The sequence below is a fragment of the Clarias gariepinus genome, chromosome 26, assembly GCF_024256425.1.
Source record: "Clarias gariepinus isolate MV-2021 ecotype Netherlands chromosome 26, CGAR_prim_01v2, whole genome shotgun sequence".
Taxonomy (NCBI): Eukaryota; Metazoa; Chordata; class Actinopteri; order Siluriformes; family Clariidae; genus Clarias; species Clarias gariepinus.
In genome coordinates this window covers 20,284,732-20,308,580 of record NC_071125.1, presented here as the reverse complement: position 1 = coordinate 20,308,580, position 23,849 = coordinate 20,284,732, and the positions used below count along the sequence as shown (strand labels likewise).

General features: G+C 38.3%; 1 protein-coding gene across 1 annotated transcript in view; it reads right to left on the bottom strand.

Moving 5' to 3' along the window:
* The window catches only part of prex2 (phosphatidylinositol-3,4,5-trisphosphate-dependent Rac exchange factor 2), a 116,171-nt gene that overhangs the window by 70,271 nt on the left and 22,051 nt on the right, over window positions 1-23,849 (bottom strand). The window contains exons 4-10 of the mRNA XM_053487902.1: window positions 20,125-20,229; window positions 18,564-18,665; window positions 17,143-17,304; window positions 12,492-12,625; window positions 12,302-12,405; window positions 5,489-5,638; window positions 5,083-5,227 (exon numbers count right to left, since the gene is read on the bottom strand). Of these exons, the coding sequence (XP_053343877.1) occupies window positions 5,083-5,227; window positions 5,489-5,638; window positions 12,302-12,405; window positions 12,492-12,625; window positions 17,143-17,304; window positions 18,564-18,665; window positions 20,125-20,229 (902 nt within the window). The remainder of the gene's footprint in view (window positions 1-5,082; window positions 5,228-5,488; window positions 5,639-12,301; window positions 12,406-12,491; window positions 12,626-17,142; window positions 17,305-18,563; window positions 18,666-20,124; window positions 20,230-23,849) is intronic.

Genomic DNA, 23,849 nt, shown 5'->3' with positions numbered 1-23,849 from the left:
GCAGTGCTGGATAATAGCGGAATACCGCGCGGAACATGAAGAGATGACTGATATACCAGTGAAACCTCTTCAGCTTTTTACAAACAGTCGCTTATGGTATTTTTTTTTTATTATTTACTTCATTTAAAAAAATTCATAAATCCTGTATTATATCAGCTTGTAAAAATGATAGGTCCAAAAACACGACCAAAGTGTGGAAGGGGGAATAAAAGGTTAGTGAAGACTTTAAAATCTTTAGAGGTAAGTGAAGGGAAACTTTTACTAATGCAAATGGTGTCTCAGGTAACTAAGGCTCTACTGTAGGTTGTTGATTCTGGGTTCGAGCCCCGACGTGGGTGGGTGGACACACCTGAAACTACCCAGCCACGACATGCAGCACCAGTCCCAAGCCCAGATAAAGCGGGAGGAGTGCGTCAGGAACGGCAAAGTAGATACGGTAAAATCTAAAGTAGATACGGTAAAAATCTAAAGTAGATACGGTAAAAATCTAAATTATTTGTTTTATTGTTAAAATTGTGAGTTTTGACCATTTATAACATAAAAAACAGTAGTATACAAGTTACTAAATAACTTCTAATTAAACTTTTAAACTGAACTGTAAAGAGACTAAACTAAATTCTATATCACCTGAAGCCAAATTCTAACTAGGCTCCTCTTGGGATTTGACCTGACAACCTGCTACCTGACAAGAAAACCCTGTCTCCTGAACGTTTCAGTGTAAATTTTTTTTTGCAGCATCTGTTTTAATTAATATTCAGCCGTATAAATAATAACTACATTTGTCTGTAAAAGATTCTGTTTTTTTAGACGACTCTCCATTTTGTGGACGAGCTCACAAACCCACTCAAAGCCAACAAAGACACCGTGTACAGCCATAAAGTTCAGCACTTAAAATAGCTCCCCACTTCAGAGGTCTGGAGAGCAAAGAGAGAAGAAAAAAAACAACAAAGACTCTGAGCCAAAGGCAACGTGCTTTTAATCAATAAGACGTCATGTTAGATTTCAGCGTACTGGAAGCCGAGGAGACATCGCTGGCTGAGAGCGACGGTTTAAACACACACATGACGCTTAGTCTCAACTGCGAACCTCAGCAGTTCGTGCAGAACTCATCTGGACCACCACCCTCGGCCAGAAATGTCATCATGTCCTGTGTTGAAAAGTGTGATCTAACCTGACGTCCTTCTTATTAAAACCATGACAGATTTCTCACCGAGACGGTTTTTGAGATGCCTGTGAGCTTTCCTGTGTTTGTCCAAGTTTTCACGTTACACGCTCCGCGCTACATGTGGTTTCTGTGATCTCACGGATTGACAGATCCTGCCTCTTTCTGCACGCACACACACACACACACACATCATGTTGTAGTTTTCATTACGTAAGCCCAAAGTGCTTCCCAGTCTAAAGAACGTTTACAATCGAAGCCCGGCCACAAGTATAAGGAGCACTGTTTGAAGTCACGTTTTTTTTTTTTTTACCACCAGCTTTTAAACTCTTCAGTCACTAAATAGGGCAATAACAGTGCTGTCCTTGTCTGTGATCATGTCTGGCAGTCTGATGGAAACGCTGGCATGACAGCGGCATTTGACCATCGTCCCGGCACATTGAGGAAGCCTGGCTTCCTCACACACTCACATGCTCATTCTCACACACTCACATTCCTCACACACTCACATGCTCATTCTCACACAACGAACAATTCGGGAACGGCAATTAGGAGGAAACTAGAAGGAAACATGGGTAGAACACGCAAACTTCATGCACACAGACCTAAGGCAAGAAACGTTTGGGACAGCTCTTCCAAAAATTAAGAACATCTTATCATCTCAAGTCTCAGGACGTCTTTCTTAAAAGACGACAAACACATAGTCGGGTTTCAAATGCTGAGAAAGTACAGAGCGATTTCTGGTCATTTTGCCTGTGCTCCAAAAAGCAGAAAGTCGTTTTGTGGTTACAACTACGGCCCTGAACATCGGAGCATTAGAGTTTTATGCGCTGAAAGCTTTTCAAATGGTGGCGTCTGCCTGAAAGGCTCCTTCGACGCATCTCAAATAATAGATGAGTCAAACTTTTCAGCAGGGATTTCAAACCAAAGCAGATTGCTTATATTCGAAAAAAGAAAAAAATATATATATCAAACTAGCTGCATCCGTGCAATAAGAATTGGGAATCGTTTATTTCATCCTTTGCCTAAAACTAAATTAGTGCATGCTCTGATGAGTCTCCATAGAGGGATGAAATGTGTTTAAGCCTGAGGATGGATTTTAAACATCATTTGCAAAGGTCCTGCTACGTTGAATTTCTTGCTCATAAAGTAATGCATAAGTGACTTACATGACTAAATGGCCAAAAAAAAAACAACAGATGCACTTCAATACAGATGACAAACTGCCAAATACCTTTAATCAGGTTTTTTTAAAATCATTTATTTATTTGTCATTGTTCATGTTGTACAACTGCCATGATAATTCATGCTGGGAGAAATGAAGTAGCTTGTTTCCCCTCAATATCTTTGAAATCGTCTGCTGAGCGAACATCTGGACAGAGGTGGAGAAAGTACCTAATTATTCTTAAATGAAAGTTTAGCTTGTATGTTATCTTAATCGAAATGGATTGGCACCCTGTCCAGGCTGACCTCTCCATGTGCCCTGGGATAGGCTCCATGACCCCCATGACCCTGAACAGGATAAGAAGTTTAGAAAATGAGTGATTTATCTTACTTCGTTATAAAAAAAAAAAAAAAGAGTACTACTTTTTAAAAGTACTTGGGGACTGTAAATCTAAAAATGTAATACTAATTTGTAATAAGAGATGATTAATTAGGTGATTAAATTGTCATGGTACAAAACAGTATAATGTGTTATGGGATTTCGCTTAAAAACATAATTTACTTAAATTCAGCTCATTGCTTACAGTAGGTACTGGAATTAATGCTAGTCGTAGCTGGAAAACACGCATCATGGCCTCGCACATCAAGGGCCATGGGGTCCTCCCCCCATGCTTGGTGGTTTTCCTCTGGGTACTCCGGTTTCCTCCCACATTCCCAAATTATCTGTAATGTATAAATGAGTGTGTGTGCCCTGCGATGTGTCTCCAGGCTTCCTTCAACATTGTACAGGATGAGCGGTATAAAAAATGAGTAATTACAGTACATGTCTTCACACTATCATGCTCCATTAAAAAAAGTGCAAGCAGAGAGAGGGCCATCAGACTACAGTACTTTAACACAAGCAGACGTCACCAGATTCACAGATCAACAGATTCCCAGCAACTGGTTCCACTGGTCTGGAAGCCCAAGAGTGACAACATCAATACAAAACAGACTAATTCGATGGCATCACTTAAGAAATCATACAGAAAATGCTTCCACTAGAGCAGTTACACACGATAAGTCATCAGATTATTCAACGACATTTGGCTGCAGCTGGACGTGCAAGGGGGCTGTATGTTGAATCAATGGCGTTATCAAAGTCGTACCATGAGTCTAAGCTAATGCCAGGATATTGAATTTGTTTGTCCTGAAGTAGGGCCAGGGAGCACTCAAGTTCTCAAGTTCCACCCCGTAATGAAGTGATTTATCTCTCTTTAGACACATATGAAGAGCTCTAATACTAGCTATGCTGTGTAGCAGTACAGTTATTCATACAGATGACGAACCAGTATTATTTTCGGTAGAGTACTTTAGTGTAAAATAAAATATAAAATGTAAGTATTGAATAATATCTTTTTCTTAAAACTGCAATGAAGTAAGACGACAAAGTTTCGATCTATACTGCTTATCTTGTGTAGGGTCATGGGATCCTGAAGACTATATCAGGGAGATCTTAGTACAAGCCAAATGGACGCCATGAATGGGGCGCCACGCCGTCATAGATCAAAGGGAACAAGCAACTTGGAAGTGCCAATCAGCCCAAAGAAATCCCACCAAGCCTGGGGAGATCATACAAACTCATCAAGTAAAGTCTAAGCACGCCAAAATAATACTTGAGGATGTAAGAAGGACTGCTAAAGCATTTTCCAGCCTCGAATCCAAGCCGTGGTCCTCCAGCGGTCGACCTCTGGTTTAACCTGTCAGCAGGGTGTGAGGTTGCTGGGATTTCGGTTGGCCCTGTGGTGTTGTGGAATCCTAATTTAATCAAATTGTCCACAAGAAGCCAGCAACCAGATCGTCGGTAAGAAAACAGGGTCTGGATTTGATTTCAGTCTCCCTGAAGCCAAGGATGCACACAGCCCGTTCTCCTGGGAGAGCTAGAAGAAAAAGAAGGAGTTTTCTAGGGATACTAAGTGGCCAGGCGATGATGAATGAGATCCTGACTTGGAGCGAGACAATATTAATTATGGGCATTTTAATAGTGTCTATAATACATGATGTTTTTTTTAATGATCTTGTTTCTTTAACCAAAATCAATTAAATTTCCAAATCAAACCGACTATAAGTCCACCTAGAGGTCTCAACATTGCTTGCATGAACAAAAATAATAGAACTGACTAATGTGCACCAATCAACAGTAAGAAACACGTTCTCCTTATTTTTCTTTTACCAAACAAAGATGTTCACCCACTTGGCTCCTTGTGGATCACAAGACTGAGGCATGTGAAGCCCCAGGTCAAAGGTCACCTAAACAGAGTCAGCACAAAGCGAAAGTAATCACTTCCAGAAGCAAATGCCCATCATTCACACATTTTTCACGTCAGGGATCAGCCCCGAGAAGTTTATTTGCTTTCGGCCTGGTAAAGCAAAAAAAAAAAAAAAAAAGCATAGAGTTAAAGATCATAAAAGCTCCAGCTAATCCACAGCTGAGACGTTGTCGTTATAAAACTCGAACCAAATCTACTTGAGATTCTTAAAAAAACGCCAAGTCATAAGAGTTACTAGGGTCGGTGTATCTCAGAGGTTATCTCGGACTACGGTTTGGAAGTTCCCAGGTACAAATCCCATGACCACCAAGTTGCCACTGTTGGGGCCTTGAGCAAGATCCTTAAGGCCTTCACTCTTAACTGCTCAGTTGTATGTAATGAGTTAAAAATGAAAGTCGTACTGGATAAGGGCATTAGCCAAATGCTGTAAATATATATGTAAGTTACCTTCCCAAGAAGCACTTGGGGAAGGTGGTGAGCTTGCGTTTCCGGTCCTTAATCAGGTGGCCTTGTTTGCTCAGAAGGTTGTAGAGCTTCTCGCCTTTCTCTGAAATCATCACCCAGGTATCTTGCTCCATCCCCAACCTCAATGCTACAGAAGAAATGCGCGAGAGAGAAAAAGAGAGAGAGAAAGAGCAGGCATTTAGTATCATGAGTAATATAAAATTTTATAGACAAACAAAATTGTTTTTACATTGACAAAGTGTCATAATCAAGAAAGAAACTAACAACAAAAGCACAGCTAATTACCGCTCACACTTAAATCTTTCTCCAACTGCTTCCGATATGTTTATTACAGTAGATTGAGCGTACACACTGTTACAGCTTGCTAACTGTCGTCAGCGTTACTCACATTTTCTTCTTTCTCGTTCTTTCAAAATGGCCTCCAGCCACTCCTGCTTCTCTTCGGGCGTTTTGGCCATGCAGACAAACCACTTGTTCTTCGCAGTGTTGTGGATTTTCCAGCCGTTGTTGACGATGTTCCCACTGCTGTGGTAGTCCGCTGCGATATACAGTAAAAGAAGAAAAAGTGAACATTAAGCCAGGGTCTCTTGCTCTCACTTTCTACATATGATAAACCATAACATTAAGCAACTGTCAAGATTTCATTCAGTTTTTATTTAAGACATGTCCACAAAGCAGCTTAACAGACAAGAACGAGGCAGACACAACAAATGCCAAGAAAAGAAAAAGTAACAACAACAATAACAATAAAAAAAGGAAATTTCTTCTTATGGACAAACTTGAGATCAGCAAGTGAGATCGAATCAACATGGCTGTTTAGAGCGTCATCTGTAAACAAGGGAGCACATCTAACCTTTACCGGCTCTTTACCAAATTACCATAAAGTCCTAGAGGTCTTCAAAATGTGTCCGCTAACGCTCCAGGTGAAATGCTAGTCATTCTTTCATCTCTGCAATTCTTTCTGTTTCACTCCTGTTTAAAACAAACTGTTTCAGTGTTTTTATCATCAAATGCAAACGAGCTACATAGACTGCAGAGGTCCCTACAGTGGATGGATATATACAGTACTGTGCAAAAGTCTTAGGCACTATGTTATATACAGTAAGCTTGCTAGAGAATATGAGTTCTTCTGGTAACTTTGTCACACTCAGTCCTTTCTATTCTTATATGCAAATCCCAGGAGTGTACATTAGGTTTTTTGTGGAAGCCCCCCCCCCCCCCCCTTTGGAAAATATGACAAAAACCACGATCTCCCTTGACATCCCCTTTAGATTAATAATGCTGTGTATTCTGTAACATTTGTCATGAAAATTAAATATTAAAACTCTATATATCTATGATCATTTTCGACCTAATAACAGCGATTAGCCAATCAGAACTCAATATTGTAATGCGCTGATCTCAAGCTTATGCTAGCTTGCGACATTTTGCGCACTGTTCGCATTTTCGCAACAGCCAAGTGAACAGTTCAAGCACAGCTTTGGACGTATTTTACAGCTTCTGAGTTTTCGAAATGATTGACTGCTTTAATGATTATAAAAGACACACGTTCTTTATCCAATTTGTGTAAGTTCATTCTCAATTTAAAAAAGAGTTGTTGTTTTTTATTAGACTTTGTAAAAGTGTTTTTTTTGATGGCCTAATAATAATTTGATGATTTGTGTGCGTGAGAGAGAGAGACTGATGTGTAGTCATACAAAACTATAACACTATTAAATTAAATTATATCATTACTAATGTTCATGTAGATTTTTATTCTACTCTTATAATCCTCCGCAGATAAAAGCCATTAAAAGGATCAAATGATAGTTTTGACAATTGCATGTTTAAATTCATGTGTTTTGTTTTGATGGCACCAAGTCGATTTAATGAAGCTTATATTTTGTTAATAAAACTCCTTGAAAATATGATATACTTTGCAATCATTTTGCATGAAACAAATACTTGAGCACACCATCACCCTTAATTTTTTTTTACAATTAGACCTCTGTATATATATATATATAAAGAGAGAGAGAGAGAAAGAGCAAGAGAGAGAGCAGTGGTTAAGACATTTGATTCCTGATCAGACGGTCACAGGTTTAATCCCCATCACCACCAAGCTTCCATTTGAGCAAGACAACCCTTAACTGCCTAGATGCATAACGAGATAAATGTAAGTTGGATAAGAGCCACTTCTGCCAAATGCCATAAATGTAATGCAATATGGTGCATAAGAGTCCTGGTATGAACATAAGACGTAATACAGTCAATTTGTGCTGAGGTACAAATTTACAGCCTCCAGATGGGAATTATTCACTAAATATCATGAGTTCAGTCACAACTGCCGAAGAAGTATCAGCATCCCAAGTGATTTTGGGGGGAAAACGATATTCTCAGGCTTTCTGACATGAATTACATAATAAAAAACTAGATGAAAAGGCACAGGCCTCATTGATCGCCCTAATTAAAAGATGATGAAAGCCTCGCACCACATTTTAAACCTTCAAGCCTTCGTTTATTTTGTTTTGTTTTGTTTGCATTATTTCAAAAAACCACACTGATTACATTTCCAGATCATGCGGATTAGAACATCTATAACAAAGGCTTAAAATCATAGGAGTGCCTTAAAAAATGTGCAGTTTCACAAGATCTCCCAGACGTTCTTTGAGATAAGCCCTTGCTGTGGAACAGCTATAAAAGTTGTTCCACTGCGTAAGTTTCTCTTCTGCTCTTTAAACCACCCGGCGATCTGGTATAATGAAATCTGAGATATTATTCTGTGAATTTTACTGGAGTAAACGTCCTCAGGCGAGTTAGGTGGCACTTTCCCCCTTACTCTTTTCCTCTGAATTCTTAACAGAGTGTTCGCTCGGTTTTTGTTCAAGAGTCCTGGCACGTACATTTGTCTCTCAACTGACTGGCCCGAAAGTTTCATTGATTTATTTGTCTATATCTCAGTGGCAAAATCAGGCACATTACAGCAGAAATACAGACAGAGACATATTGATTTGTTTTATTCTAACAGCCGAGCAAACGTGTGGGTCTCAAGGAATCTAGGGAAAACGCACTAAATATCCTGACTACGAAAATAGAGAGTGCATGGGTTGGCATTTTGTCAGCATATTCAGTATGTACACTGCCATGCCAAAAGCAAAAAAGTCACAAACTCTAATATTTCATTGGACTGCGTTTTGGTTTGATTACAGCATGCAATCGCCGTGGCAACATTTTGATAAGCTAATGCAATCCACAACATTTATTTCTTTTCAGAATTGCAAGAATTTCTCTCCAATATCTTAAATTGATAATGGAAAAGATTCTCAATGGGGTTAAGGTCTGAACTCTGTAATAGCCAATCCACGTGTGAAAATCATGTCTCATGCTACCTGAACCACAATTTTCATTTTGTAATCATTGAATATACCTGTGCCATCATGCAAAAAAAAAAATCCAGTGGTGAAAAAACCTTGTCATTCAGTATATTCGGGTCGTCAGCTGACCTTGTTTATTTGGACACATAACATTGCTGAGCCTAGACCCGACCAACTGAAGCAACCCTAGATCACTGCCCCTACAGGCTTGTATGGTAGGCACTAGACATGATGAGTGCATCACTTCATCCGCCTCTCTATCTACCCTGATGCACCCATCACTCTGGAGGAAGGTTAATCTGGACTCATCAGATCACATGACCTTTTCCCAATGCTCCACAGTCCATTAGTTATGCTCCAGAGCAAAGTTTTCCGATTAGCCTCACTGACAAGTGGTTTTCTTAAGGATACACTGCTGTTTAGTCCCAATCCTCCGAGTTCTCATCGCATTGTGCATGTTGAAACGCTCACTATTAAACAAAGTTCTACAGTAGAGTGATTTTATCTTAACAAATGTTTACAGTAGGTGATCTCCGACCATGATCATTAAAATTTAAGAACTGAAAATTTCCAGCCAAATTTCGTTCTGTAAGATGATGGTTCACCATTATCCTTCCTTGTTTTACTAATAACTTTTTCAGTTCCTAAGCCAATCTTTAGTTGTTTTCCCCTTAGTTGTTGTCTTTACTTAAAGCAGACACATACAGTAATTTGTCCCTTCTGAAACAGAGTAACGTCTTTACCTCAACCATGGGATTTGTCTTCTGACATGTAGTGTTTAAGAAATAAAAAGCTACTCACTTCAATTAGGGTTAAATAACTTGTTTTCAGATGAAACCCATCCAGTGGAAGGCTCTTAACTATTTGTTTAGTCAAGGTGGTGTTTTTTGTTTGGTTGGAATTGTATATACTTATTATACTGTATTAATATAGTAATATAACAAATGACTAATATTGTCTTACTCAGTTAACCTTTAACGCAGAACAGTGTTCTAACCTAAGTTAAATGCCTTTTTTATAGTAATTTAAAAAATTTTCTTAATACCTCTGAAGAAACTCAGCTATCGTATGGTGATGTCAGACAGGAAGGAGGTGGTTGAAGGGGGTGGGATAAATGATGGTGATGAGTGTTTTGATGTATGGGACAATGGTGATTGGTGACTGGTTGATAGGAACAAAAGTGATCAGTGAATGATTGATCAAAGCGATGGTGAACTGTGATATATTGATAGGTGATTAATGATTTGTCGATGGGAAGAAGATGATTTGTAATTGGTTGAAAACAACGATAGTGATTACTGATTGGCCAATGGAAGAATGGTGATTAGTGATTGATTGATGGGAACAATTGTGATTAATGACTGGTTAATAGAAACAGCTGTGATTAGTGATTGTCAATGGAAGAATGGTGATCAGTGATTGGTCCATGGTATCAATGGTGATCAGTGATTGGTTGATAGCAACCACAGTGATCATTGATTGGTTGATGGAAACAATGATTGCTTAAGGGTCTGTAAAAGGTTGATAAAAACAATGGTAATGAATTGGTGGTTTGGAACATCAAGTTAACACAACTCAGTCAGGCTTTACCCCCTTATGCAACCAACATACACCTAATATAACCAACAGCTGTGATGAGAACTCTGCTGAGAACACAACCACGAGCCATATTAATTAACCGTAGCCAGTAGCCAGTGCTTAAATGCACAAAATTTATTGAAATTTACCTTTATAATTTTGTAAATCTGGTCATCTACAATCCACATCAAAGACCTTTAAGTAATATGGACACTATTAATAATAAAAAAAATATATATATATATATATATATATATATATATATATATATATATATATATATACTGTACATTCTTCATCCTGTCTGAAACCAGGTTAATCCTCCTGTCCTCTCTATAAAAGTCCATTGCAAAATTTCACCCCTGACATATCTTTTGACTAAACAAGAACAGAAACTAATATCAGTAATACACTTCTGTATTTAGCTAAAAGAGCAATTTTTTAAAGCCCGCATGAACCACACCATCAATCACTTTCATTATGTGTGAGTTAAGCCACAGTAATAACTATATTTCCCTTATTACTGGGGAGATTGTGGAGAACACCCATGAGCCCGTGTGCTAAATTTGGCTTTGTTTCCTCCCCACACGCTGAAACAGATATCTCTTTAAAAAGCCTGATATTAAATCCACCAGAGGCCAGATCGCTTCTGCAAATATAACTGATAATCAGGGCTCAAGCACAGCCAAAATAAACTACATTCTGTGTTGGGAAAGTAACTGCGCTCTGAGGATCTGTCATCTCGCCCAGAAAATGGCATATTTCTAACCTTTTGCTGTTGAAACAGTTAGATGTGAACCCCACCCGGTTAGGCAAGGAGCAGTGCCAGATATGCAGTCTTGAGGTTGGCACTTAGGGCGAAAAAAGCTTTTTTTTTTCCCACTCGTGTTACTCCATCACACTCCATTGGCTGAACAGAAGGATTTAGTTACAGCACATGGCAGGTGGGGCAAATATGTGTACATACACTTACGTACAGTACAGCGAACTAAAGTTAAATATAGCTTTATTAAGTTAAGCCAAAAGCTTAAGGCATGCTATATTAAATTATATTCCAAGATAAAAACATTAAAAAAAAAAAAAGACCCTATAACTGAATAGGGAACTTATATATAAAGTTTTGTATTGGCATCTTTTCAAAAATGTACATTCAAAAATGTACAAATTTGCATACCAGATTTAACAATGATAAAAACATGTGAGAATTAATATGTTTTTCCCAACTTTCCGGGTAAACATGTCTACTAAACACTTTGTTTCTGGCAAATAAAAAAAAAAATATGTTGAATAGCATAATACATATACAGTATATATATATATATATATATATATATATATATATATATATATATATATATAATCCCCCTGGAATATCTTTCTAATTAGAAATAAAAACAAAGATGTATAAGTTCATGAATTCCTGTCTGTATAGACAATAACTATTTTTGATTTAGTTCTGTTAATAAGGTTTCACCAAGAAAATTTCAATTGTAATGAAAATTGGCCGTACACGCAGGAGACAATCAGGGATATACACTAAACAACCACAACATTAACACCACCTAAGGTAACTAAATAACACTGATTATCCAATATACTGTATACCAGTAAACTGATGACAGGAACATGGGCACCCATGGCTTACTCATGCCAACAGGGATCAACCAGTCCGATTCACAGAAAAACTAGAATAACGCAAATTGCTGAAAAGTCAATGCTAGTCACGATCAAAAGATATTAAAACACACAGTGGACCACAGCCTGCCACGTATAGCATGCAAAGAGTTTGAGGTTGTTGATCCGACCACCAAACACCCCAGATCCCAATCTGATCGAGGATCTATTGGGATGTGCTGGACAAATAACTTTGATCCACGGTGGTCACTCCCCGCAACCCATTGCACCCAAAAGATCTGCCACTAAGTTCCCGGACTCCACCAGAGATCTTGTGGAGTCATGACCCAAAGGGCCAGAGGTGCACCAGTGGCACAAGGGAACCAACACAATCTTGGGATGAAGGTTTGCGTTTTACTATTGTATCATGGTTGATAAGTGTATGGCATTGTAAAGTAAGCGGAGCTTAGGTAAAACATTGGACAAAATCTTTGATATACCTTTAAATTCAGTTTCTGTTGCATTTCATGGTATACTTTACTACAACATTTTATAATAAACTATTATTATATGCAATTTTACCCAAAAATCTGAAACATGAAAATAAAACTTTGTACTGTAAACAATAATTAACCGTATGGAACTCACACACTCACCTGTACCATCATCCACGTTCTCCACCTCCATCACCTCGGTGTTAATTCGTCCACGGAACTGGTACCGCGGGCCCTCAGTAGCCGCCTTGCTGTTCTTTAAACGCCTGCCAAGAAACTCAAACATCTCCAGTAAGGTTCCTGATAACTTAAAACGTTTGGGAGCATACTCTACATAAGACATGAGCCTCACCTGTTCTTCTTCTTGCAGTAGACCAGCAAGTTGTCAAAGAGGAAGAAAACCCGTTCCTGGATGTTCCCCGCTGAAATCTTCAGCAGCACGCCCTGCATCAGCATCTCTGTGCAGCTGTCTGTAATGTTGGAGCCCTGAGCAGAGTGCGAATAATAAAAACCATTAGGTTGCAAGAAAACCTGCCCACGCTGATCCTCGGAAATCACAGAGGAGGCATTTGGCTTTGAAACGTCTTTCTCCGTTGCATGCGAACGGATTCTAAAAGCTCACTGAGTTGAAGCCATGAATCGTGACTTGACAAAGCTTGGATTGGGACGAGGCCAAGCCGTATAACTCTCTTTTCAGAGGCCGGGGGTGAGACAGAAACACTCCCTGTAGGTCGGTACTTCTCGGCAGGACTGTCAAGCAGGGAGGAATCATTTAAATCCGAATGATAAGGCATGCTGTGATCAGGACGGACAGCACACTACAGTGCTTCATCAAATTGATATAGTTTGCCTTTTTCCTCTTTTGAATCAATCATTAGAGGTAAAAAAAAAAAAAAAAAAAAAATTGCACACGGTGCAGAGGAAAAGCAGTGCACAAAAAAAAAATGCTGGTTTTCTCTTTCTTTATTCTGTCTGTATGATTAAGCAGCCATTTTTTACTGCTTTCTTTTTGTCTCTCATTTATATTTGTCACCCACACACACACACACACACACACACACACGCACCCACACACATCTGTTTCATTCACTGAATGCCAAAACAACTTTCTGAAACTCTCCCTGCCTGCCTTTTGTTTTGTTTCTTTGTCACGTCTGTATTGTATCAGTTGTAAATGGAGTAAAGAACAGCTCAAGTGGTGAACAGTTGGCTAGTACACAGCTAGGCGATCTGAATCATTAAAATTGTTTACCAATACCAAATCCTGTCAAATTATCCAACAATAACAAATAATTAACATCAGCTAAATGAATAAATTATTATCATAAGCTAAGTTACCAAGCGAATCCACTCAAGCTACAAATAGTGAATACTAGTGTAAGTGTCGACGGTTACAGAGTTTTTGGAAATAGTTAAAAGGTTAAAGCTAAAAATAAGCTGATCAGCTTTAATGTAATCAGTGATATTATTATCTCCGATTGAAGCCAAAGTACCGTACATGTCTGTCTGTCTGTCTTTTTGTAAAGCAGAACTCTCTGCCTAACTTATTAATACAAAGCCTTGTTCACGCTAAGTTTACTTTTTCGAATACAGTCCCTGTTCTGTAATCGGAAAGTAAATGTTGTTGTTGTTGGTCACCATCCGACCATTGGCTTTGACAGCGGGACCATCCAGTCCGCACATACAAGATTGGCAAAAAAATTTTAAGCCGGTTGCCCTTCTTGACGCAACCCTCCTATTTTATCCAGGCTTGGGACCGGCACTGCATCCAGTGGCTGGGAATCAAACCTGGGCCTTTCCCAGGCAGGCAAAACACGTACCACTAAGCCACCAGTAAATCAAAAAGCGAATCACAGATGAGAAATCGATTGTAGATTGAATAAGGATTAGGTTTTGTCTTAAAATGACTCCAGAGCATTAAATTTGACCTAATCCCAGTAAAAAAATATCTATTAGTGCAGATGTTTACCTTGAGTAATTATCTTATTAGTAGCTTATTTCTGTCTTTAAAGATTTAAAGTAGATCAGATGTGCCAGTTTGTCAGCATGCACTTATAATGTCCCTTCTACTCAACATTTAGTAAAATGTCTGTCTAGCCAGTTTTGTGTAAAGCTGTGACAAAATCTGGCTGGACAGACATACAGACAGGCATACAGACATAATTTTTTCTGAGACTGGTTTTGCGTCCTTTAAAATATGCAACGTAAAGAAATAATTGAAAGTGTGTCTGACTAATAAACTGTACAAGACAAAATCTTTCTTTTATTGATAACAGCTTCGTAGTGAGAAGACTAATCAAATTTAGCACCACTTTAACACAATTGACCCACAATAACCTTTTAAAAGCAGAGCTATTAGCTACATTTATTTACACCTGACCCATGTTGTACTGTAGCTACTGTATTCACAAAAATTTGCAGTCCCTACTGTATGCACCTTATGCACCAACTGCAGCCTCTACATTAAAAAGGGTTTCTTTTTCAAGTGCTGGTAAAGTAGTAGCACGGGCAAAAGTGACCACAGGAAGACGTCCCCCGTCTCTATGTACCCTGCAGGCCTGCTGAGGACACACAGCTGTGCTTCGGGTCAGCGTTAACAAGCAATCATAACAGCACGTCTCTGGAAGGCAGGGTGGAAATAATGACTCTCTCCTTCTTACTCAGACACACACACACACACACACACACATCCCATATCACTCCATATTCCACCCACACCCTCAGCATGTAGACAGTAAAGCTTAATTGAGTGGCTGTATAGAAGTGTTAAACACAGACAGAGCTAAATACTGACGATTACACAAAATGCAGCAACTACGAAAATAACCGCTTTTTATTGTAGAGAGATTGTTTTTGTATGAAACACAAACAAACACTATACAGTACACATGAATTTTGTTTTATAATCTTGAGCTTATAAGCTCAGGCAAATTGCCATTGAAGAACCACCAGTGGCTAAAACGAATACTTCTAAAATGGCTTCATAAAAGCTATTTTGGGAGCATGGCAGTGCTTGAAACACTACGTATCCCTAATTGATGAAAAAAAAAAAGAAAAGAACATTTCACTAGTAGAACTCTTGGCCATGTGAACGTTTATGGTTTCTTGCCTAGAAAGAACGGGTGGGGCAGCTCCATGGGCCTACGTTTGTGGCAGAAAAAAAAAAGGAACCAAACTCACTTTTGAACCAACTCAATGGATCCAAACTCATGGCTTTAAAAAAGCCAGTCCAATATACATCGCTTGTTAAAACATGACAGACTGTTTTGGATTCTGCGGTATGTTTTTTACAGCGGTTGATGTGGACAGAAAACCTGGCTCAAATCACTTCAACATGCGCTAACTCGACATAAGCTTTCGTTCTTCATAGCTTTGCACAGCAGACGGTTGATGTTCAAATCTTTTGCAATGTACAGTATACGGTATAAGCTAAATTTAACTGTAGCCAAATTTACAGCACAAACAGTAATGTTTTTTGAGGAATAAAATCAATCAGCATGACATGTTTAACACTACCTACTACTTTACCAGCTAAAAGCTAAAACTAAATGTGATAGCATTATAATGTTAACCTAATTAGCTGAATTATTGTTGTGAATATTTTAGCCTAAATAATATCTAAAAAAAAAAAAAAAACCTATTTGAAATTTATTAGCTAGATAATGCTAAATAAAACCAGTAATTAAAATCAGTAGCTATAGTAGGTTTACTAGCTAACGCTTCACCTTAAATAATATATTTGAAATGAATTAGCTAGGTAATGCTAAATAAAATCAGTAGTCCTACTTAAATACTTATCAGTAGCTAGGTTCACTAACTAACACTTCAGATTAAATAATATATATATTTTTTTAAACATCTGTTTGAAAATTATAAGCTAGATAATGCTAAATAAAACCAGTAATTAAAATCAGTGGCTAGGTTCACTAGCTAACACTTTATCTTAAACAATATCTAAAAAACAAAACAAAACAAAAAAACATCTATTTAAAATGAATTAGCTATGTAATGCTAAATAAAACCACTAGTAGCTAGGTTTACTGACTAACACTTTAGCTTAAATAATATATATATATATACATATGAAATGAATTAGCTAGTTAATGCTAAATAAAACCAGTAGGTCTACTTAAAATCCATAGCTAGGTTTACTAGCTAACACTTTAGCTTAAATAATATATATTTTTTAAAAACATCTATTTGAAATTCATTAGTTAGATAATGCTAATTAAAACCAGCAATTAAAATCAGTAGCTAGGTTCACTAGCTAATACTTAGCATGCTAACAACCGTCTTTTTCCTTCTGTGCTTAAACCTAATAGCCATGCTTGCTAGCAAGCTCATCTAACATTAGAACAAGTCTGTGAGCTAACAGTCCTTAGAAATCGCAACAAAGATATTTTACAAATAATCAAAACAGCTAGTAGCAAAATCACAAATTTCACAACCTAGCAAACAGACAGTGTCACTGCATGATTAAACATAAAAGCTGGGTTTGCTAGCAAGCTATGTAACATTAGATAATTACTGAACATAAATGTATGCATTTAATTTATTTATAAATAAACCCTGTCAGAAAGCTATCATGCTAAGTAATACATAGAGAAGTCATTAAAACATCTCTGTCTGTCTGGAAAGCCATTAATATTTTCCCTGCACTCATACTGCAGTACAGTTATGGGATATTTGCTACCAGTTAATGTAGTAAGAATTTAACTGAAGAATGTTACAGCTTCTCACACAACCTGTTATATGATTGTGTTTTATACAAATATATACAAGGTACATCTGCTTTGTCCTGAGTTGAAGCACCACACTTTGCAAATCCAACTTAATAACTTGTTTTTATTTCATCCTACAGCTGGATGTTCTGTTACTGGTGAAATGAACACACTGTTCTAGCATTTCCCGAAATCTCTCCTATCTGCCTTTTCCTTTCCAGGAACATTTTCTCTGAAATGTCTGCATGTGCTCAGTGGAGATTTGGTAAGTTATGGTCGCACCTCCCATCCCTCGATATGCGACTGCCATTCCTCCAACACCTCCAGCTTCTCCATCTGTCTCTTGGCTTCGTTGATACTCGAACACACCGCCTTCATTACTTGGAGGGACTCTTGCACCATGGAGTAGTCGTTGTGCTTCTTTGGCGTTCTTTTTAGCAGCTCCTGAAAACACAAACACATATGTAATGTATATGTGTTACCAATATACAATCGCCAGCCACTTTAATAGGAACACCAATGCAGTTGCAAATCCTTAATGAGTAATCTCTAATCCAGAAGGACATGGATACTGTAGCTTTTTTCCCCTGAATGTGCAAGGTGACACGACACAAGCATAAATAAAAAAAAATGTGGTTGGATTTAAAAGCACATGTTATCCTTCATATTTCCTAAATGGTAGCTTCGGGAGACTTAATTGGTTTGTGGCACTTGGCCAGGTTCAATTTAGGAAGATAAGTTTTCGAAAAATACATCAATAACCTTTTTTTTTTTTACAACCGTGGTGAGCAGAAAAGCATCACAGCAGTGAGGAACATTAGGAAGCTAATCAGATCATCAATCGCCAATCTCAACTCATGACCAAAAAATAATTTTCGCCCGTGCCATTAAATCCATAACTCAGCTACTGTACAGTACCACCTAACCACTATACCCAGGCCAAACGCAACAGCTCCAGCACTTGAGTTTAACTCAGGTTTACAGAAAGCTAATACAGATTACTATCAGAACTGTTTAGTGTGAACACTTATCTGTTCCAGCTGTGGAACAAGAAGCTTCAAGGACATGAAAGAACAAGAGATTGCGGTTTTGTTATGCGAAACTAGCACTCAAGGGTGTTTAGCCTAACGCAGAAAGGTTTCGGGAAAATTTCTGGTTCAAAAATACGTTCCGAGTCAGCAGAAGCGGTCTGTTTATTTTGAAACATGGAATGCCTCAGATGGAGTCAGCTTGACGGGACAATTTCGCTGACGCATTACTGCCAGCGGGATTAAGTCAGGAAATTTTTATAAAACTTAAGGTTTGGGCTCTTTAACAAGGATCCAGAATCTTGGTGGTTCATCTCTATATGATTATAAAAATAGCTTGTTCAAGGCTTTGTTGGTTATTTATTAGTGTTAGCTTTCTGAAGAGGTTCTACTTGGTTCTTTTTTCGAGTTAGACATGGGTTTTATGGGACAAACTTAAGAAGGTTATTGATCTTTATTGTACTTGACTCTTGCTTTGTATAAAATCCATAAAGTTGATGAAGATGGAGTTATTTTGGCTGTAAGTTTGTAAAAAAGCACTTTTTACTGGAAAGGTAAACCATATTGGACTGAATCTCCTTTCATATAACCCATGTTTCATATGGATGAGTTTAATGCCACTGGGCAGAGGGTAAGCAGTTCATAATGAGGAAAATAAACAGAATTTTCACTCACTCTGAGGAGCAGAGGATACTTGCAGATCCTCTGGATGGGAGCCACCAGGTAACCTTCTAAAGGAACCTCTGTGTTCTTTCTGCCTCCTAACAGCATGCAGTTCTAATGAGGAACAAAGAACCAGAACAGTAATATTGAAGCAAAAAGAGTGAGGATATAACCAAAACTCAAAGCTCAATGGAACAAAACGACATGTGCAAACCAAAAACCCATAGACTAGTGAGACTGAGCCGAATAGTGCTAAATAGTACCAAAATACCAATAGGACAAGTTCAAATCAGCCCACTTTGAGACAAATAAGCAAAAAGAGCATGATGCCAAAGAACCAATAAAAGAACCAAAAAGATAGAGCTTAAAAGCTAGGAAAAAAATTAAATAAAGGAACCTCTGAGAATTAACAAATACCATTTAAAAAGGCATGATAAAATAATTGAAGAGCAATTAGACATAATCAAAGAGAACAAGAAAAGAAAAAAAAAGCGTGAATGAAGATTGGAACAGGTAGTCAATACGAGGAGGAATTGAAAACGAGTCAGAGAAATAACAGACCCAACCGAGCAACAATGCAGAAGCAAGAAGGACCAAAACGAGAAACAAAGACTAATGAAATTAATCAAATTAATATAAGTGGAGCACAAACAAAGCTCAATTTATATTGTCGAGGGAGAAAAGAAAAATGAAAAAAAAGGTCCAGAGAGCAAAAAACTAATAAGAAATCCAATTAAACAGAACTAAACAAGTATTGAGATTAAAGCAAGGACAAAGGAGAGAGCCAAAGAGCGTCTGAGATGTAACTAAAATCAAGAAAATTATCAGAAGGTCTGGAAAATAATCAAAGAGCAAAAAAAGCAATAAGATAGAAACAACGGGAGATAAACTTGGAACGGAATCATAGACTAGTGACCAAAGAGTGGTAAGAAGTTACAAAGAACCAGAGAGAGAACCAGAGAGTCAGAACAGAAGGCAGGGGAAATGGAGTCAAAGAAGAAAAACTAAAAATAATAAAACAATAAAATACCACATAAAAGAACCGACACAAACCGAAGATTAATGAGACGCACCCATCGAGAAGCGCAACAGAACCAGAATGCACTAAGAATGAAAGCGATGAGAAAAACAGAACCGAAGAGCAGCACAATAAATGAAAATCAGACAGGAAAAAAAAATACAGAAACAACGTAAAAAAACGAGAGAGAAGTTAATTGCGGTGAGACAGACTCAGCTGCTATGGTAACCAGAACCTCTCAGTGTTCTCAGCGTCAGGACCATGAAATTCATACACATTCAGTCAAATTAAATTAGGTCACTGCATACCTGGTTTTTACTCTCCAGTTACAGGTATAGAGGTATCTCTAGAATTCAAAAAAGAGCATGAAGGATGGAAAGAGCGAACCAGCGGGATGGAAAACGGAGAAAGGAACTGAGGTTTGTCTTTGGTCATATATTTTGGTCGAGATTAAAGATTGGTAGCGTAATAATGGCATTAATGTGTGTTGATACAAGGGGTATGAGATTTACATATGGGTACGTGTGTGATACAGGATTTGAACCAAACACTTACCAGAAGACACGTGCGAACACTTCTGATCTTGTTGAGCTCCAGCAGAAGCCTCTGGGCTTTCTCGTGGTTTCCACAGTACTCATCGTAAATCTGAAATCTGGCCCTCTGAGAACGGACACGAGCACAAATATACACAAGGACACAGCAAGATCAAGTATCAAGATCAAGTATCAAGATCAAGTGTGTCTCAGTTACACGCCATTCTGAATTTGAACTGAGGCCTATTGCCCTCTTGTGCATTATTGCAATTACAATAACAAGAATGTCAATATTAAAGTCAAACCTTTGAAAAGGGTGCTTAAGCTTATCTACGAAATGATCTTTGTTTGAAACAATCGCATCTAATGTTTAATCAGTTTATTGGCTTAGTATTAAAACATTGATTAAAACATGGATTTAGGTAAAGCAAATAATATTGTACTGTATTGTAACATGACAAATCTTTTCAAGCCCTCACGTCCACTCCAAAATAATATGTTTAATAAAAAAGGAAGGGTTTTTTTCCCCTTTAATATGCAATTATTTCCTGAACATTTCCTGAACGTTTCCAAAAGTCACATGACTAAGGCTTGTTATAATATTTGTTTAAAAAACATGGCTAAGAGGGGGAAAAAAAGGCAGAAGCAAACAGTAAGAGATTCTGCAAAGCACAGACTTAAAGTAAAAAAAAGCAAAAGACTTTTTAATCAAACTCAAGTTGACACAGTTTTAAAGATCTGGTGATCTTTCTGAAGATCTGCTGGCAATCAAGTGCTTTTTTTTTCTGCACTCCCACACAAATAAATCTTCACAATACTTCCACTTTTCAAAAGAAAATGTGTATTTTGCATTGCAGTTATCATTTTGCATAGTAGATCTCATTTCACGTTTATACACAAAAGTTTAAAACATTTGATAAAATAAGACGAGTACATCTTTAAGCACATGTGGAACCAAAATCTAAATATACGTAAATTTCCATGTGTAAATAATGACGCATCTTTGGACCAAAGTCTTGTTAAATTCCAAAGACGGCCTTAAAGCCATGACACGATGTACAATGAAGTTTCTCATGGACGTTACATTTGATACAAAAGTGTCTGAAGTACAACTAGGATTTAAATCTTAGCAAGGTGATCTAATTACATTTTATTAAATTAAATGTTATTTTTATGGCTCTTTTAGACTTTGTCGCAAAGCAACCTTACAGAATTAAAAAATTATGGATGAAATCTTTTAAATTATAAGGAAAAAAAAGTTTCTTAAACTGTCAATTTGTCCCTGGCAGAACCATGTTTAGCAGTGGACCTCCAGGGTCGAGGGTTCGAGTCCCATCCTGGGTCACCGGGTGTGGAGTTTGCATGTTCTCCCTGTGCTTGAGATGTTTTCTTCCGGTTTCCTCCCACAGTCCAAAGCCATGCAGGTCAAACTAATTGCCCATAGTGTGTGTTAGTGTGTGCGGTTTGTGGCTTGCGATGGATTAGCACCACGTCCAGTGTGTTCCCCGCCTAGTGCCCTTAGGCCCCGAGGCTCCAGGCCTCCCGTGACCCTGAATGGTAATAGGCAGTATAGAGAGAGAGTTTGTCCCTGATGAGCATGCTGGAGTGGACAAGAGAAAGATAGTTTAAGAGGACACCATCCTAATTTAAGTGGATTAGGTGGCTAATTTAGGCAAATTAATAATTTCATGCACAAGTAATAGTGAGTTACATTACTCTAATTTTTTTAAAGTAAAGTTTTACACACCGACTGGGCCCACACACATTTTTTGTTACATCAGCTTTTTGGGGACTATTGCTAAGCTACTGTATATGTAGACTGTAGAGCTGAAATGAAGATAAAACTAATCTTGAAGCCGAGCATTTACAGTACAGACAGCAAAAAAAGTTTTTTATTTTTTATTTTTTAATCCCGTGAGTCAGAGTGACAGAGATGATATTTGCCTTGGTCAGTGATAGGTGATACTTAATCTCAAAAATAGGTGCGGTTTTGTGATGCTTGGAACTGACAGACTCGGGGTACGGGCCTACCACAGGGGAAATGTCTATTTAACTTTAGGGTTTACTGTGTTATTACGGCTCACGGGAGGTCTAATAGCGAGAATTAGAATTAGCAGTGCACAGAACCACCTGTCTAAGTATAGGATGGTAGATTAGAGATTGTACTCTACCCATAGTAATGGATTGTCCAGATGTTTGGCCACCACATCGTGGCTTAGAGGTGGCCTAATCGAGCATGTGCTACTGTATATGCTCTCTTACTCATTCTCTACAAACCTGTTCAGGATTGAAGGGGGCCTGGAGAATGTACCAAGGGAACTCAGGGGAGGTACAACCTGAACAGGGTGCCATTCCATCACAACAAGCATGCACACACTAACACACTACGGGCAATTTGGAAATGCCAGTAAGCCTAATCTGCATGTCTTTGAAACTGGAGTACCCGGAGGAAGCACAAAAGCATGGGGAGGGCATGACACTCGGTTTCTTAGCAGTTACCCTATATACGAATATAATGAAATTTTGTGATGCTTATTTTAAAACCCATCAAGTATTTTGTATCATATTTTTTTCCTCATATAACCCATTTTCAGTGTGTCTCTTGAAAAAAATTGAAAAAAATCTTCTTTTTTTTTGTCCACAGGACCCATGGGATATATCACATGTACCAGGAATTCCTTTTTTCACGAGACGCAACCCTCCCAGGAGAGACTACAAAGAGACGAGGATAAGAAAAACAAGGTCTCGCAAAGGAACGGGACAGAGCCTTTACCGCAGCTGCACCCACAAATTCAGCCTCACTACACACTCTGTTATAAAACATGTGGCTTTTCGTTCGGATCTTTCAGTCACGCTACGATTCAAAGGTGAAGCAGAAGCAGAACTCTGAAATGCGACAGAGCGTCAGGTTGTACTGTGAGGAAAAATATTGGAACAGATGTAAGTTATTAGGGGAAAAATAACCCAGAAGTATGAATAACTGGCGATTTGGCATGGTCTGTGTGGATTAGGCGGGGCTGATCTTGATCATACATTGTATAAGTACGTTGATTAAAACTAGCCATTAAAACCTGATTTAAAGGTAAATTTTTTAAGGGGATTTTCCCTGATTTTCTCCCTAATTTAGTCGTGTCCAATTCCTCCCTGTCACTAGGGGGCTCCCACATTAAGCTACTACAACCACTCAGTCGGGAGGGACTAAGACTATCACGTGTTTCCTCCGAACAACGTGAGGCTAGCCGACCACATTGTGAACTGCTTGCATCGTTGGGGGCGGCGTAACACACTCGGGGTACAGCACTATCCGCTTCTTCCGTGTGCGTGAGCTCACAGACGCCCCTGATTGGCTGGAGAACCGTTATTAATGTGGGAGCACGAAGTACCTCTCATCGCTTCCCTCTGAGAGAGCTCGGCCAATCAGCTCTCTCTAGACCTCCGGCTGCGAGAGGTTTATTGTTTTAAAATGTAAGAGGGATTAAATCCATAAAAGGTTAAGTGATGTTTACTGACTATTTATTTAAGATTTTATTAGAAATTATGATTACATGTCTTTTCTAAATGTTTCGATTATTTTTACATGCAAAAATATAAATACTGGTAGTATTTTTGTGTGGCTGGAACGGATTATCTGCATTAACAGTATTTCCTATGGGAAAATGCGTTTCGCAATACGAATTTTTCCAAAACAGATTCGATTTATACAGTATGCCGAGGTACCACTGTAATAAATCTATTCAAATCTATATA